The following is an 18,261-nucleotide window of genomic DNA, read 5'->3' as shown; positions in this document are numbered from 1 at the left end:
AGTTTCCGAAGTAGGCGTTCATATCATTCAACTAGGTTTGACTCCTCAGCCATGCATCTGGTACAGTTAGCAGTGAGCCCAAAAAAAATTCTTTTGATAGTAGGTGCTCAATTTTGGAATATGCTCCCAGTTGAACTTTACCAAGACCTGGAACGTTTAAAGTTTTGGAAATGTTTGAAGGCTTATTTTTCATGTTAGCCTATCCTGATGTGGCAGTATAAATTATTTTAGTTTTATTAGGCTTTCAACAGTATGCATTACTTGTATGTCTTTGTTTTTGGTTTTGTTTTATAAATGCTATCAATGTGTGGTGGGTTATATGTTCTGTCACCAGTTATAAATGAACCAGAGAGAAAGTCTCTTTGGGAGAACCAGTATTAAAAAACAGCCTGGGTTTAGGACTCCAGGGTGGGACTAATTGAGACTTCCTGTGTTTTTTTTTTTGGTGAAACCTGTTTAGCATTTGTTAAATATGTATGCATGTAATTTTGTAAACTGCATAGTTATTATGCGGTATATAAATTTTTAAATAAATAAAAATTGATTTGCCTACAGTAAAAGTGACTAATGGCAGTCCACGGGTTAATACGGGTTTCATTTTTTAAACCGTCTTTAAGTTGAATTTGTATGTAACTCAGAGTCTAGTATTCTTCCAACCTTCTCCACCTCCTTGAGGCCCCTCTTGCATCCCTTTCCATCCATCCCACTGTTCCCGCTCCACCACCACATCCAACATTACTCCCTCTCATCTCTCTTCCCCATGCATCTCTACCTTACTCCTCTCCTCTCCTACCACCATGTCCAATAATTTTCTCTCCCTCCCTATGCCCAACAATTCTCCTCTTTCTTCATCTCCCCATGTGCACCATCTCTCTTTCCCTCTCACTCAGACACCCAGTTCTCCCTTTCTATTTCCAACACCACCTCAGCATCTCTTTTCCTTACTCCTGCCATTCTTCCATCCTATGGCTCATGCTCCCCTCCCTCCATTCTGTGTCTCAAGTTCATGCCCCATCCCTCCTTCCTTCCATCCTTTGTCTGATGTTTGTGCCCCCTACCTCCCTCCCCTGTCCCAAAGCGCCCCTCTCTCTCTCTCCTTCCCTCCATTCTGTGCCCCAAGTATGTCCCTGCCTCTGGTGGATGTTTACTTTCTGGCTGGCTCCCTCCTCCTTACAGCCACAGTCGTTTCTCTGCACAAAGCCGTGGACAGCGGCTCTTACACGCATCCAGTGGCTGAGCCGGAAGCCTTCCCTCTGACATCAGAGGAAGCTCCTCCCACATCAGAGGGAAGGCTTCCGGCTCAGTCATGGGACATGCATAGGAGCCGCTGCCCGCAGCTTTGTGCAGAGAAACAACTGTTCCTGGCAGGAGGAAGGAGCCAGCCAGAAGGTAAACACCCGCCGGAGGGAGGCATATACCTGGGGCACAGAATGGAGGGAGTAAGGGAGGGAGAGGGGCGCATTGGCACTCGGGAGAGAGGGAGAGGGGTGCAATGGAACACCAAACATAGAACAGGACCCCCGTTCATAAAATGGGGACTGCCTGTATTCTGAAAAGAAAATGGACCTTGGGGAGAGGGGAATTGGTAAGAAGGAGAGGGAACCTCATTTTAGACATTAGAGGTTCCCTCTGACTAAAAAGAGAACTGACAATTGGCCCGAGAGGGGCCCTCACCTTAACTAGCCTAGGAGGCTGATGTTAGGACTCCAGGGTTAAAAATCCCTGGAAGGCAGAACAGGTCTATCTCTCAGGTGACCCTCAGGGGAACAGGAATGCTGGCTTTTACCTAACCCCCAGTAGCAGAAGTGACTGGAGGAGCCAGAGTGACATGAGTGTCGAGTGGCCCGAGTCATTCACACAATGTTTGTTTTACCTCACTTTGAAATATAATGATTTAGTGCGATATAAATGAAGTTCAGAAAGAATAAATGCATCATTCAACTTATAAGAGTAAATAAAGATTACATAACTCTTTGCTTTATAGTGGTCCACAGGAACTTAATATAAACAAGCAAGCAGTTTAGGATGTCCCAATGCTATCTTCCAGCTTAAGTTCTCCTAGGAGCCATATTCTAAAATGCTTTGAAGTTCACCATCCAGTATTGTTTCAACAGACCTATAAATTAGGAGCAAGTGTGTCTTTGAGTTGGATTAGCTCCATCTTAGCAGTATGCTTATCTTCCACATCAGAAATTTACTGCTCAACCTCTGCTATCCATTTTCTAAACAGTGTAATTGATACATTGGGTTCTTCAATTTCATGTCAAAGGTTTCAATTCCTGCCTGGGCAACTTCTGTGATCACCTATCTGCTTTCTTCTAGCTCCTTCACTTCAGCTTTCAGCATATCCGCCACTTCCTTTAAGTGGTCTTCATCTTCTTGTCTTTTGTTTTATTGCTTTAGAGGTCAAACCACAGATTTTTGCTCAGCTGCACAAACTGGGGAAGTCTCGGGGAAACTACGCAGCCAGATCTTTCTGTTTTCAAAGGGTCTGATACCAGCTGATTGGGAAACTTAGAAATGGGCAGCCTCGGAGCTGAATCAAAGCACATCCCACTGCTTCTCACCATATTCAAATGACCTCCATTCCTGTGCTTAAATGGCCTTTCGTGACCACCACATTACTGCATTTGATGCTGATAAAACATTTTAACCTGTGTTTATTTCACAGTTCGTTGATGCAGACAATTTCCTGACCAACCACCAGATGTTGAATCTAATGATAGCAGAAAACAAGACATTAGTGGCACCAATGCTGGAGTCTCAAGGGCTCTACTCCAATTTTTGGGGTGGAATTACACCTCTGGTAAGACATGTCATAGTCCGTGTCATTTCATAGTATGTAAAATACTAGTATAATAAGTACTTTACATTTCATACGTTTTTGTGCTTGAGAGCATAGTAAACATCTCTCTTCAGATCTTGGAATATGTCCATTCCAATCTGGGTACTGTATAGAAAATCCAGCGCACCAGATGTCAATCTTACCTTTCTTATGTACTGCTACAACTGTATCATCTGAAGATCTGCTTCTGCTCATTTGGTGAGACAAAGCATGGCTTTCCTATTGTTAAAGATACTTGTGGAAGGCCTCTGGGATTCGTCTTCATTTGATTCATAGCAGCTGACAGTGCTCCATTGTTCATTGCTTCTGTTGAAGATTCTCAAAACCCAATGTGCCTTTAACGCGGTCGCTAAACCTGCTCCAGCCGGATTAGCGGGGCAGTATTTTACTGGCCAATTATCAGAACGGTTCACCGTGGTCTTTTCCAAGCTTCCTAGCTGTCTCCGACTCTGCCATGCAAATGTAGTACAACGAGGTCATTAATATTAAAATGAGCACTCCAAGTGATTCTCTATCATCGCCTGGGTGATTCCCTAACCTCATTGTAGTACATTCATGGGCAAATTTTTCTGGCAGGATCTGAGCTGTCATAGTCTTAGTTTCTGATTAGTGCCTGAGTACTGATTGGCTCAGGCACTGACAGGAAAGAAAGGTTTGACAGCTCAGAACCTCCCATGCAAATAAAAAAATATATATATGTAATGTAATGTAATTTATTTCTTATATACCGCTAGAGACCTCCAAATCAAAGATTGGCAGGAGGGATGTCTACCCTGGCCGGCCTTCGTGAAGAAGGTAGGGGGGGCAGGGAGTTGTTGGGGGGTTGGGCGATAGCAGGAGGGAGTGGGCATCCCTCCTGCCAAACTTCAATTTGGGGGGTCTTTTTTGTTTTTTGCTTTAAATTTGTGGGTTTATTCTGTACATGTGCCGATTGCTATCACCACTGACTCATCCCATGCAAACTTAGCGACCGTCTGCGACTCTCCGCAAACCTCATTTGCATGTGTGTTTTGTAGAGAACGACTCGTCTTTTTCAAGTTTCAAATTTCAAGTTTAATTAATTTTAATATACCAACCATCGACGTGCACCTGGCCGGTTTACAATGCTAAAAATGAAAGGTTAAAATAAATTTTTGTAGGGGGGGAATGTGAACATTAAATAGACAAATTTCAAATACGAACTTGAGCTTGAGGGGAAAGTTAATAATTACATCATTAAAAACAAATTAATTAAAGGGAAGAGGGGGGAGGATAAAACACCAGGAATAGGGATTGTTTCTTAAAAGCGGTTCGTGTTTATTTTGCAGACTGTTGGGAAGGAAATATTTACGGCCCATCGGATTTTAGCGCAAGTGTTAGAGAATCTGCTCCTCAGTCTGGTGTTCTCTGCTGACCCCCTTAAGTAATGATTCATGTATAAATCAATTCAACTCTTTAAAATTGCATTTTAGAAGATCTTTGTTATATTTGTTATGCTTTCAATTCCAAACTCCAACCCACCTGCTAAACACCAATATCTGTCTTATCATTCCCTCTGTAATTCCCCCACTTGAGCACCATGTATAGATGCACCTTCTTGTTCAGTTGTTTGTCTTGACTAGATTGTAAGCTCTTTTGAGCAGGGACTGCCTCTTCTATGTTTTGATGTATAGCGCTAGTAACTCTATAGAAATGATAAGTAATAGTATTTTTATTAGCTTTTGGATATCGGCTGGATGTAGCGACACTGGCATGTGTTGAGTTCTCAGTTCTTGCCATCATTGTGGTAGGAGTTTCATGTACTGAGCACGTGTGGCCTCATGGGTTGTCCTAACAAGTTTTCCAAGGTGTTTGGCTCCTTCAGCAATTGGCAAACTCACACTATGCTTCAGTTACATTTGTGTGAGCTGTGAGCTTCCCTTCTGCATATTGTCTCCCTCCTGCTAATGTTGCTGGTCCGAGGCTCTTCAGAGCATGCCTGTGTAGGAATTAACAAATGAATATGTTTTAATCTCTAAAACTCACAAATTTTACTAATTTTAGGCCATTAGTGTATATACATAAACTGTTTTGAATGTGTAACTACAAAAAGGCAGTATACAGTCCCATTCCCTTTCAGGCTGTTAGCATTCACTATAGAGCCCAGTACAGTAACATAAGAACGACAGCTATATTTTAAGGCTTCAGTTAGTTTTGTCCAAGTGCGTAAGAAGACTGTAATGAAGAAAGTCTGAGAGTGCTTCATTAAGGACTATATCAACCAAGTGGAATGTACAGACTGTAATAAACCACTGCTTATGTATGTATGTATTGCTTTAATTCTGCAGGGATATTACAAAAGAACATCAGATTATGTTCTGATAAGGGAATGGAAAACAACAGGTTGCTTTCCTGTTCCAATGGTTCACTCCACATTCCTCATTGACCTGAGAAAAGAGGCCTCTGCCAAACTTGCCTTCTACCCTCCACACCCGGACTATTCCTGGACCTTTGACGACATCATCGTCTTTGCATTCTCCAGCAGACAAGCAGGTATCACATATTGTTGCACTTGTCTTTGTCCTGTGTGCTGGCTTATATTTCAAGATTAGACATAGTGAGCCGTTTCACTTGCCCCTGGCCCATCAGCCATTTTGTTGCAAAGTCAATTTTGCAATCTTGAGGGCTGCTCCCCTAAATTGTCCCCAAGCTACCATGTCTACATTGCATCGTCACATATATCGCAAGACAAAATCGCTAGAAATATGGAAGCAAAGGTGTTAATGGCAGATAAAGATCTCCAGGTTCATTAGCTACAAATGTATCTTATTAGTATTGTATCTTATTAGTTTTGATGAAAATGTATGTCCAACAAAACAAAATTAGCTTGGTTCAAGTTTCATGCAGCTTGCCTCAAATGGTGCCCCATGCTTTCTGAATTGAGGACTTTGGCGTGTGGCACGCCCTCTTAAACGCATGCAGTAGGGTGCTGATGCTAAGAAATCCTTTTGCTGTGGTGTTTGTTGTAGAGAATGACACGGTGACAAAATTCATCACCGTTCCCGTCCCCGCGGATAACCACGGGAAATAATCCCATGTCATTTTCTAGTGTCTATTTCAAACTCACCTTCTATACCAGCATTCTTCAAAGCAAAGCTTGTGGATCAGTGGTTGTGGCCATTCATACTCTGATTCTTCCCTCTCTCCTTAAAGAATGACATGGAAGATGGTTTCCCGCGGTTATCCGCGGGGACGGGAACGATGATGAATTTTGTCACCGTGTCATTCTATAGGTTGGTGTAAGTGAAAGATCATGCATTCAGCAAATGAAGAAAGACAAACAGTCCAACTCCCCTTTTATGAAGTGCGTTAGTGTTTTTTATCGCCGGCTGCGGTGGTAAAAGTTCTGACGTTCTTAGGAATTCTATGAGCGTTGGAGCTTTTACCACCATGGCCGGTGATAAAAAAATCAACGCTAACGTGGCTTCATAAAAGGGAGGGAGCAAATGAATCCAAATCTTTCACTTGTAAAAAATCCATGGCTACCAGGGTGTCACTATTCAAAAGGACTTGCATGACTTGCTGTGGGTTGTAACCGCATGAATACTTTAACAAATTCCTAATAATAATAATAACTTTATTTTTCTATACCGCCATAGTCAAACTGACTTCTAGGTGGTTCACATAGAAAGAAGGCTGGACAATCAGCAAATTACAAAATGCAAGAAGATGGAAGTTACATCATGAATTGGAGAAACATGGTGAAAGAATACATGAGAGAAGAAAGATGTTACATAATACAATGGGGTTATAAGGAGAAAAAAAAAAAAAATGAGCGAGGTGATCTTATTAAGCAAGGAATTTGTCAAGTAGAACGGTTTTAATTGATTTTCGGAATGTGTTGTAGGTTTGCCTGGCTTTATTTATGTGGTTTCCCAGCCAGTGGTATGCTATTTTAATTTCCCTTTTTGAAAGTTTCTCTTGTACACTGCCCCACATTGTCATGGACTTTACTCTAGGATTTTACTCTGGGATTGTTCTTTCCTTAACTTGATGTATTATATAATTTGTTTCCTCAAGATTTCGGTATAAGTGGTTTGTGCTTGGTAGATACAGTATTGAAAGTTGCAAAATAAAAAGAACAAAAAAAATTCCCCCACTCCTTCCTGCAGAAGAGCTCACATTTGGCCATATAAATCACGATGGGCTCAGTTTATTAAACAGTGGTGAGGTTTTGCACTTACAGCATATTAATGGCGATTTTGAACATGCCTTGCCTGAAAAAGCGCTCTATGGTACTGTTTGGAGTAAATGGTCCACATTCAAGGGAAATCAGCCATATTAATAACCAGGATACAGATAAATATATCTTCCAAGATATATTTGTGTCCCAGCTTTATGGTAAAGTGTGTTAGCTGCAGTGATCTCTCCCCACCCATTTCTAGCCCCTTCTCTCCTTGGTTTCAGAGCATTGGTTTCAAAGTTGGTGGTTGAAATATAAAAAAAAAAACCTGAAGATGATACAAAGCTTATCACCAGCAGCAAAATTTACTGAGAAAAGTCGACGCCAAAAGTCATAACATGGGGTTAGAACTGAACATAAACAAAACGAAGATCATAAACACGGAAAATGATGAAGATTTTCAGCTTGAAGGTAATAGAATAGAAGTTGTAAAGAATGTCAGTCTCCTGGGCTCTTTCGTAAACAAAGAAGCAACTAATAGGGATGAAATGCTCTGCAGAATAGCACCTGGTCGCTCTTCAATGAAGACTCTCAATGAAGTATTCAAAGGCAAGGAAATAGCACTTCAAATGATGATCAGAATTGTCCACACACTCATTTTCTCAGCGGTCAATTACGATGTGAAAGCTGGACACTACGGAATCAAGACAGAAAGAAGATTGACTCGTTTGAGCTTTGGTGCTGGAGAAGGAATTTAGAAATGCCGTGGACTGCCAGAAGAACTAACAAATCGATTCTTGAAGAACTCAAATGGGCTATGTCACTCGAAGCCGAAATGAGGACGTTATGATTGTCTTATTTTGGTCACACCATCAGAAGAGAGAAGTCATGTTTGGGAAGATCAAAGGAACCAGGCGAAGAGGGCGATCTGCAGCCAGATGGCTGGACACATTGAAAACAACCATGGGGATGACACTGGAGGACCTTACTGGATTAGCACAAAACCAATTTCTTTTTATAACTGTAATTCATCAAGTCGCTAGGACTCGAACACGTGACCTAACTCTCTCCTGTAATATAAAATTTTGTATTAGTTGTTTAATATAGTATTTAATGTATTTTGAAGGATTGCCTTGTATATCAGCTTTGTCATGCCATGTGTTTATTAACCAAATAACAATTGCATTAAACCCATGTAATTAATACAGGTAATTTAATAAAGCATTTTCCACATGTAAAGCATGTTTATACACAGAAAAAGGTTCTCACAAAATTGCACAAAAGTACTGTATATATGTATAAAAGGTAGGTGCACTACAAGAGAAAATCTGCTTTTGAAAGAGAGAATCTATTTTTACATGAATTTGAATTGACATTCCACTGTATGGATTGGGATTGGTTCTAGCTGCCTATTTTATACTATCTGTAACATAGTAACATAGTAGATGACGGCAGATAAAGACTCGAATGGTCCATCCAGTCTGCCCAACCTGATTCAATTAAAATTTTTTCTTTTTAGCTATTTCTGGGCAAGAATCCAAAGCTCTACCCGGTACTGTGCTTGGGTTCCAGCTGCCGAAATCTCCATTAAAACCTACTCCATCCCATCTAAACCCTCCCAGCCACTGAAGCCCTCCCCAGCCCATCCTCCACCAAAATGCCATATATAGACACAGACCGTGCAAGTCTGCCCAGTACTGGCCTTAGTTCAATATTTAATATTATTTTCTGATTCTAGATCCTCTGTGTTCATCCCACGTTTCTTTGAACTCAGTCACCATTTTCCTCACGTTTACGCCATTAAACCCTTTTGAATTTTTACTGCAAATAAAATTTATAATTATAGATCTTCTAATTATGATGATGTGTTCAGATCCAACATTTTGAGTCTTCTTGAACAAGCATTTTATTCCAAAAGTACTGAGACTGTAGTTGTATTGTATCACTTTCATTAAGCAAGTGCTAGTAACGTGTTATTATTTTAAGGATTAATTAGATTATAGTCTTTGTTAAGGACAGATGCAGAGTTCAGAAAATTAGCAATATGTAAGGATTAGAGTACTGACAGCTTTGGCCAAGGATTTATTTTGAAATCTTTTATTATGAGTGTCTTTAAAAGAAGAAGCAGATTCTTTACAATTCATCTCTGATTCTATATAAAACATAATCCGACATGTGTTCCTTATTTCTTGAAAATAATAAAACAGTCCAGGAATGAATTAGTTTTCCAAAGAATACTGTTTTATTTTTTTTTAATAGTCCAGATGTGTCATACTTTTTTTTTCATATAGATGCAAAATTGTGAGAAACATCAGCACATCTGTCCAGTCCTCCTTTCCAAGTGCATATCCGAAATTCTTTACCATCTGTTCAGCCTGATGTTTTTGCAAAGTCCCAAGTATGGTCTACTGTCAGAGATGCACAAAACAAGTTTTACAGAAAGCTGTTTGCATTTTGTACCTTAGTTACGGATGACCCTAGTCATATTAATAGCATAGCAAGGGCCTGATGTAGAGGTACAAATTGGGGGAGATGGAGGGAGAGGAGAGAAAAGTAAGAGAAAAAGGCTCATGAGGCACTTAATTGACATTAAGGGCACCTTTTACAAAGGTGCGTTAGGGACTTAACGCGCGGAATAGTATGCGCTAAAATGCCGCGTGCACTAGCCGCTACCGCATCCTCTTGAGCAGATGGTAGTTTTTCAGCTAGTGCGCACTAAAAACGCTAGCGCACCTTTGTAAAAGGAGCCCTAAATCTCTTTCGAGTCAATATTTAGTCACCATGGTCGATGTTTCCTTAAAATCCTGGCTGCAGAGATTTAAAAAAAATACAGATGTTCAGCACTACTGTCAGGAAGTGAGTGGTATAAGTGGTAAGTGTCCCTAAGAACAGTCCCTCACTGAGGTTGCAGCTTAGCCACCTTATAGTGATGGTACTAACCTGTTATGTTAGAGGGGCGGAGCTCAAGCTAGAAGACGGTTAAATGCCCTGGAGCAGAATAGATCAGGGAAATCCCAAGGAAAGAGGTCTTCAGGAGCAGCCCAGGGCAAGGATCCTCCCAAGGTGTTCTGAGTTGGCTGCAGTTCCTGAGGAGATTTCAGGGAAAAGAAGTGGCCCTAGCTCAGATCTTTCCATTCCTGTATATAAGAAGTGTTTGTCTGATAAAACAACAAGGCAGACGGTTTGCAATATCCAACATGGAATATAAAGAAGAGCAGACCGTGTTCTTTATAATTGCAGATTTTAGTCACCACATATGCTCCTGGGCATTTACACATGCATGCCCAACCTGGCCATGTTTTCTCCTATGCACTGCATCAAAGGCAGATAATAACTTAAGATAAAAATTAAAAACTTTAATCTCAACCAATAAATAATAAAAGTAGATAAAACCATATAGACAATAATTAAAACATAAATATTGATTGATTAAATAATGAGCTATAAAACAGAAAATTTGAAAGATAATGCGCAGGACCCAAGTGGCAGGCAGAGCTCCGAAGTCTCAATGTGTGGTTGAGACGATGGGGCAGAGTTGAGGGATTTAGATTTGTTAGGAACTGGGCTACCTTCTGGGAAAGGGGGAAGCCTATTCCAAAAGGATGGACTCCACCTTAACTGGGATGGAACCAGGCTGCTGGTGCCAACGTTTAAAAAGGAGATAGAGCAGCTTTTAAACTAAGATAGGGGGGATAGCCGACAGTCGCCCAAGAGCAGATGGTTCAGTGTGGAGTATCCTTGAAGGATACTATTGAATCAGAATATTTAGGGAATCCGAATAGAGAGATTTCAAAAATAGTGAAAGAAAGCCAAGAGTGCTTAAGAGGGAAGCAGAGTAAAGATGTGAAATTATCCCTGTCATCTTCTCAGCAGCCTGTAGATACAAGAAAATAAACCATTTGAAGTGTCTGTATACAAATGCTAGAAGTCTAAAAAATAAAGTAGGGGAGTTAAGAGTATATAGCACTGAATAATGAGGTAGATATAATAGGCATCTCAGAAACCTGGTGGAAGGAGGACAATCAATGGACACTGTGTTAACTGGGTACAAATTAAGAACATAAGAAGTTGCCTCCGCTGGGGCAGACCAGAGGTCCATCCTGCCCAGCGGTCCGCTCCCGTGGCGGCCCATCAGGCCCACTGCCTGAACAGTAGTCTCTGACTAATTTTATAATTTACCTCTAATCCTGTCCCTATAACCTTACCTCTACTCCTATCTGTACCCCTCAATCCCTTTGTCCTCTAGGTACCTGTCCAGACCTTCTTTGAAGCCCTGTAGCGCACTTCTGCCTATCACATCCTCCGGCAGCGCGTTCCATATATCCACCACCCTCTGGGTGAAAAAGAACTTCCTGGCGTTTGTTCTAAACCTTTCCCCTTTCAATTTCTCCGAGTGCCCCCTTGTACTTGTGGTTCCCTTTAGTTTGAAAACTTTGTCCCTGTCCACTTTTTCTATGCCCTTCATGATTTTGAAGGTTTCTATCATGTCTCCCCTGAGTCGTCGCTTTTCCAGGGAGAAAAGCCCCAGCTTTTTCAGTCTGTCAGTATATCGCAATGATAGAATAGATCAACTAGGGGGGTGGGGGTGCGCTATATGTTAAAGAGGGAATTGAATCAAACAAAATAAACATTTTGAACAAAATAGTGGAAACAATAAAATAAATTTGTGGAACATGTAGACAAACATGATTTAATGAGACAGAGTCAGCATGGATTCAATTGAGGGAGGTCTTGTCTCACCAATTTGATTGACTTCTTTGAAGGTGTGAATAAAAATGTGGATAAAGGCGAGACAGTTGATGTAGTGTATCTAGATTTCCCGAAGGCTTTTGTCAAAGTTCCTCTTGAGAGGCTCCTGAGAAAATTAAAGAGTCATGGGATAGGAGGCAATGTTCAATTGTGGATTAAGAACAGGTTATTGGACAGCCAGCATTCAGCAAAAGCTTTCTAATAACTATTGTGTATTAATCTTCCTTACCAGTAGTTTCTTCCTTTCTCAGGCATTCAGATGTATATCTGCAATAAAGAGAACTATGGTTATCTATCTGTGCCCCTGAAACCGCACCAAACCCTGCAGGAAGATTTGGAGAACTTCATCCATGTACAGACTGAGGCTATGAGTAAGTAGCATATTGTGTAGGGTTTGCCAGATGTTCCCAATTTCAGACCGCTGTCCCCGATTCTTTCTTGTTTGGCAACCATCTATCCCTGATTTTGTAATGGGGACAGAGGTGTCATAGTGTAAAACCTGGATGTCTCAGTCCGTCCTCCTTTTTCTGGAGCCATATGGTAACCCTAAGTGGGGATAGACTGGAAAGGGGGAAAGAAAGAAGTGGAGATAGTTTACTGGAAGGGCAGAAGACAGAGGGGAGTGGAGATAACTGGAGTGGAAGAGAGGGGAGAGAATGGTGGAAATGGTTAGTCTGAAAAAGTGGAAGAGAGAGAGGTGAAGATTATAGTTTTATGGTGAAAAACGGCAGTGGGAAAGCCCTGGCCATTTACCCTGAGCAACTCCATCTGACTCTGCTTGGGCATCCCAGATGTGGAAGACAAAAAGCTGGTAACCTTAGCTTTGAAAAATAGCCGAGGGATTGGGGAACTGTACACTTCTGCCATTTCAGTGCTGGGCTGGAGCAGTGTTTTAAGCTATTTGGACAAGGGATGAGCTAATTTGAACTATTAAAACTTCTCAGGCATGTAGAGTCTCCATAGTTGAGTGATCTGACAATTTTATTCAGGAGACCTCATTTTACTTTCAATATTTATTACTTCTAAAGTAGCAGTGTCTCTGGCTCGTAGCACAGACACATTTTACCTGAGCTAAGAAAATGTTCTTTAACAAGTTACTAAGGTCACTTTTTATAAGGATGACTGTTACAAATAAAATTGGTGATTTAAATGTATTAGTTGGAGACAGCAAAATTATTTGAAAGCAATTGGTCTCTTCATTTCTGCCTCTGTTCACCACTTGGCTGCCACTTTGAGGATCAGGTCACAGCAGGAAGAAGAGAGGAGATCCCGATGGCCCCCGGAGTTGAACCTATTTGAATATTTTATTTTGTTAGGATTCCTACCGAATGTAGAGTTTCTTATTTCTTTATGGAGCTATTTCCACATCTATGCCCATGTCTTGCATGTTTCAGTTGATCGTCCTGCCCTGGAACCTTCTCGCTATGTCCACGTACCCCCAAAACAGCCAAACAAAATGGGATTTGATGAGGTAAGAAGCTGTCTGCATTCTGTTACTGTAATGTTTATTTACAATGAGAAAGTCCAAATTTATTAAAGCTTTATTTATAAAATATTTCCTCTTTCATGTCTACTGCAAACATCTGTAGGGCTTCTTTTACAAAACTGGCGGCTGCAGTAACTGTCCCGAAGCCCATAGGGATTTAAAGGGCTTTGGGGCTTTTGTTGCGTGGCATTCGCTAGTACGACTTCGTAAAAGAGGTCCTTAGAGAGCAATTTTAAAAGCCATATTTGGATGTAAAGCAGTGACCTATGCATGGAGATAACATTTCATGGAATTTCATAAGCTGTTCAAACAGGCTGTGCTGGGATTGCGAAGATAAGAATAGCCATACTGGGTCACACCAATGGTTCATGTAGCCCTGTTTCCTGCAGTAGCCAATCCAGGTCACAAGTATCTGATAAAAACCCAAATAGTAGCAACATTCCATGTTACTGATCCCAGGGCAAGCAGTGCCTTTCCCCATCTCTATCTCAATAGCAAACTATGGACTTTTCAAGTTTCAAGTTTATTCAGATTTGATTAATCGCTTTATCTTAATTCAAAGCGATGTACATAATAAAATTATAATTTAAAAAGTAATACATTAAAGAATGATGACTAAACTAATGACAAATTTGACAATACTGGAAACACTTTGGAAAGAGAAGGGCTAGAAGTTACATTGTAATATAAAGATGGGGAAAACATTTCCTCCAAGAGCTTGTAAAAACTTTTTTAAACCCAGCTATGCTAACTGCTGTTACCATATCCTCTGGCAACAAGTCCTGAATTTAACTATTAATTGAGTGAAAAAAAATATTTACTCCTATATTTCCATGTAACTTCATTGAATGTCCCCTAGTCTTTATAATTTTTGAAAGAGTAAAAAATCAATTCACCTATACCCATTCTACACCACTTAGGATTTTGTAGACCTCAATCATACTACCCCCCCCCCCCTCAGCTATCTCTTTTGCAAGCTGAAGAGCCCTAACCTCTTTAGCCTTTCCTCATATGAGAGGAGTTCCATTCCCTTTTCTAATTCCACTTTGGGGCTCATTTTCCTAAAAGAAAAATGTCCAAAAAGTGGCATAAAGGGGCAAATGAATGTTTTTCTCACCAAACCCTTCCAATTTGCTATTTTTGAAACTCATTATGTAGCTAGATTTCTATGGTGATTGTCTGCAGTGTGTCTAAATCTGAAGGGGCCATTTTGGAGGCATAGTTTGAACGGGACTAGGGCGGACATACGATTTAGATATTATTCTGCAATAATCATACATTTTATAAAACATCTAGGGCACGGTTTGAATGTTTGAGGCTAAAACTATTTTAACAATGAATAAGTGCCAAAAATGTGTCCAGACTAACCAGATGACCACTGAAGGGTTGAAAGCACATTCCCCCATGGTCACTGATCCCTACCCCCCTCAAAGATGTGAATGAAAAAGTAGATACCTGCCTATATAATTGCTTCAGATGTTATGGCCAGTCCTAGTAGAGCAGCAAGCAGATGTCCCAGCCATTTTCCTCGTTCCACCATGTTTCTGTGATGCCGATGATGTCTAGGTTATCTTTTTGTGCCATAGCTTCCAATTCCCCCATCTTATTCCTTAGGTTTCTTGTGTTCGTGTACATACACTTGAGTTTGCGGCCTGTTACTTTCTTGCATTTCCTTCCCTCTTGTGTCCCTTTCGATCCGTCAGGATTTCTATCTTGCCTATGGTCCAGTGAGTCTTCCCCGCTATCTTCCTGCATGGTATCCTCTAGGTATACCGGTTCCCGAATCATTGACTCTTGGTCGACTGTCAGCTTTCCCCTTCTTCCTAGTTTAAAAACTTCTCAATTTCTCTCTTGATGTTGCTTGCAAGTAGCCTCGTTCCGTCTCCGCTGAGGTGGAGTCCATCCTTCCTGAATAGCTTGCTCTTCCCCCAGAACGTCGTCCAGTTGCGCACGAAGTGGAATCTTTCTTCCTCACACCAGCGCCTCATCCATGCATTGACTGCTTGCAGCTCCATCTGCCTATTCTTCTCGGCCCTGGGAACTGGCAGGATCTCCGAGAATGCTACCCTCAGCGTTCTGGTCTTCAGCTTCCCTCCTAGCATTTGGAACTGGTCCTTCAGTCCTTCCCTGCTGTAGTTCCTGTTGCTCACATTGTTTGTCCCCATGTGGCTCACCACCGCCGTATCTTCCTCTTCAACGCGGTCAATGATCCTGTCGATGCGGCTCACTATATCTTCTACCTTGGCTCTCGATAGGCAGGTCACCAGCTGATACTGTTTTCCTCCCACTATGTGGCTGTTGACTTGTCTGATGATGGAGCCGCCGGTCTGTGTCTCTGGTGTATGACCATCTCTCCAGCCGTAGGTCCGTGTCCTCTGTGCACTTCCATTTTCCCCTCATCCTGGCGTTGGCTTGCACCGGACTCGTCTTCCTTGTGGTTGTCCTTCAGGTGGTCCTCACTCACTGTAGGTGTATCTTGGTCCTTGCTCACTTAGCAGTTCCACTGTTGTTGGTGATTTTCCACAGACTCCCTGTATGTCTGTTCGATGAACTTCTCTAACTCCCTGACTTCTTCCTCAACGGTTTCCTTTGTCATGAAGTTTTCTGCCTCTCTGTCCTCCTCTTCAACTGTTCAAAGTACTTCTAGTTCCAGTATTCTGCCCTCCAGGAGTCTGACTTGCTTCTTCAGGCCCTTCACTTCCTCGTATCGAGTGCATCCATAAGACCGCCTCCCAGAGGGGAGGTAGTCATACATATGGCAAACGGTGCATAAAACTGGGTAGCTTAACATCCTACTTCTGTCTGCTGCATCCATTGCTGTCCACTTGCCGGTCTGTCGTCTGAAGTGGCTTCTCCTTGTGTAGGAATCTGTGTAGCATCCTCGGTATTACTGTGAATTCTGTGTCTTGATTTTTAACCTGCTACCCCTGTTGCTTGTGTGTGTCCTCTGTGTCTGCTGTGATTGCCCTCTGCTACTACTGTGTTTATCTACTGCTTGTCTGTCCTGTTGCCCTTGTGGTACATGCCTGTGTAGGTGTCCTTCCTTAGTGTTTCTTCTTTGCTCTTAAGGCCCTTCGCAAAGGCGATACAGAGGCATTAAAATATCCTTGGTCTTTTTTACCATCTCTTTCCTAATAATTCCTAGCATCCTATTTGCTTTTTAGGTCGCTGCCTTACACTGGGTAGAAGATTTGTTACAGTATATCCCACCAAATTCTCCGAGGTGGAGTTAGAGGCGGGTTACAAACATAAATTAATGCATCACAGACATTACAACAGTAATTATAACAGCAGAAACACAGCCTCCTTTATGGTGGGGTTCAGGTAGATTACACATCAATTAATATATTGCAAAACATTATATCAGATGCAGCAAAAGTCCAGTTGTGCTCCTAATTTAGGTTTCTGGTATAATGAAGTTTGTGGATTAGTGTACAATACCCCCTCCGAATTCGTGGTTTCAGTACCCGCAGATTCAGTTATTCGCAATTTTTTTTTTTTTTTTAGAAACGCTGCATCCTGGACCTTCCCCAGACCTTACCTGGTGGTCTAGCGGTGACCGTCCTACCCTGGTGGTCGATCGTCCTACGCTCCTGCCCCGTGCAAAGCCATTATCAAAATGGCTGCCGCGAGTTCGACTACAACGTGAACTCACGGCAGCCATTTTGATGACAGCTCTGCACGGGGCAGGAACGTAGGACGATCGATCCTGCCCCTCGTCGCTGCTAGACCACCAGGTAAGGTCTGGGGAAGGTTCGGGACGCAGAAGGGAGGCAGGGGAGGGTCATAGCCGGCCTTGAAAGTTATCCGCGCTATTTCAGTATTCACGGGTCGGCTCTGCCTCTAGTCCCCGCGAATATTGAGGGTCATCCACTACAAAATATATGTTGAACTGGGCTCCTAGCCAGGATTCTTGGAAGAGCCATGTTTTCAGCGTATTGTCTATAATGGCACCTAGAATTTTTTCTTGGGTGCTGATTCCTAAGGTGGCTACTAGCATCAAGTAACTATGATTTGGATTCTTTCCAATGTACAGCACTTTGCTTTGTCCACATTAAATTTCATCTGCCATTTGGATGCCCAGTTTCCAATTTCCTATGGTCTACCTGCAATTTTTCATAGTCCGCATGTGTTGTAACAACTTTGAATTTGCCTTGCCATTTTTATTTGTGCAAATTACCTCTGCTGTCTTTCTTGTCACTTGTTTGCTATTTTATCACTTTATGGCTATGCATTAGTGTTTTTCTCTCTGCTTATATGTATCTCTAATGTTTTTCATTTTTGATGCACATAATAAATACAGTAAAAAAAAAAAAAGAAGCCTGTGATATAATGCCTTTTTCTAAAAATATTTTCCCATCTCTTCTGCTGTTGGCATGTCCTTCATGGGGGGTGGGGGGAGTGTACATTTCTTGGTAAGTTTAGAGTGGAAAGAAAAAAGCTATTTGGAAGGATTTTAGGAGAACTCTGGAAAAATAATCCTTTTTTCTTTACACAACTGAGATAGATTAAATGTGCATTGACTCTTAATAGATATTAGTGATTCTAGGGTTCTGTGTTTATGCTAAGTCCTTTTGGACCTATGAACCTGTTTTAGTAAGCGAAGGATGTCATGGGTTATACTGATGTCATGGGTTATACTGATGAGAGGAGGGTGAGACAAATCTCAAAGGAGGTATTCCAAGTAATTGATTGATCATTTAAGGATAAATAAAAAAATCATCTGGGAAATAAGAGGTATGTTTAAAAATGTTCCAGGACTGATTTGATAAAAAATGTATTAAACAATCTTACAGCTTCCCCTTCAAAGTACTCCCCTTCTCTATGTATACACTTTATCAACATCATTTCCACTTCTGGAAATAGTCCTTAAACGCATCTTCTGGAATCACCTAAAGTTGCTGCGTTGAAGTTTGCTTTATGTCTTCAATGGTGTCAAATCGCTTTCCTTTCAGCATGGATTTAAGTTTAGGAAACAAAAAGTCAGCGGGGACCAAGTCAAGAGAGTAAATGGCTGGAGAAGAACTGTCTTCGCATTTT

General features: G+C 41.5%; 1 protein-coding gene across 1 annotated transcript in view; it reads left to right on the top strand.

The window, feature by feature from the left end:
* The window catches only part of COLGALT2 (collagen beta(1-O)galactosyltransferase 2), a 161,138-nt gene that overhangs the window by 111,679 nt on the left and 31,198 nt on the right, over positions 1–18,261 (top strand). The window contains exons 4-7 of the mRNA XM_033917269.1: positions 2,672–2,806; positions 5,152–5,356; positions 11,987–12,106; positions 13,130–13,206. Coding sequence (XP_033773160.1) covers positions 2,672–2,806; positions 5,152–5,356; positions 11,987–12,106; positions 13,130–13,206 — 537 coding nt within the window. The remainder of the gene's footprint in view (positions 1–2,671; positions 2,807–5,151; positions 5,357–11,986; positions 12,107–13,129; positions 13,207–18,261) is intronic.

This window comes from Geotrypetes seraphini, chromosome 12 (assembly GCF_902459505.1).
Source record: "Geotrypetes seraphini chromosome 12, aGeoSer1.1, whole genome shotgun sequence".
NCBI lineage: Eukaryota > Metazoa > Chordata > Amphibia > Gymnophiona > Dermophiidae > Geotrypetes > Geotrypetes seraphini.
The sequence above is the reverse complement of the archived record's forward strand: the minus strand, read 5'-3'. Positions and strand labels throughout refer to the sequence as shown.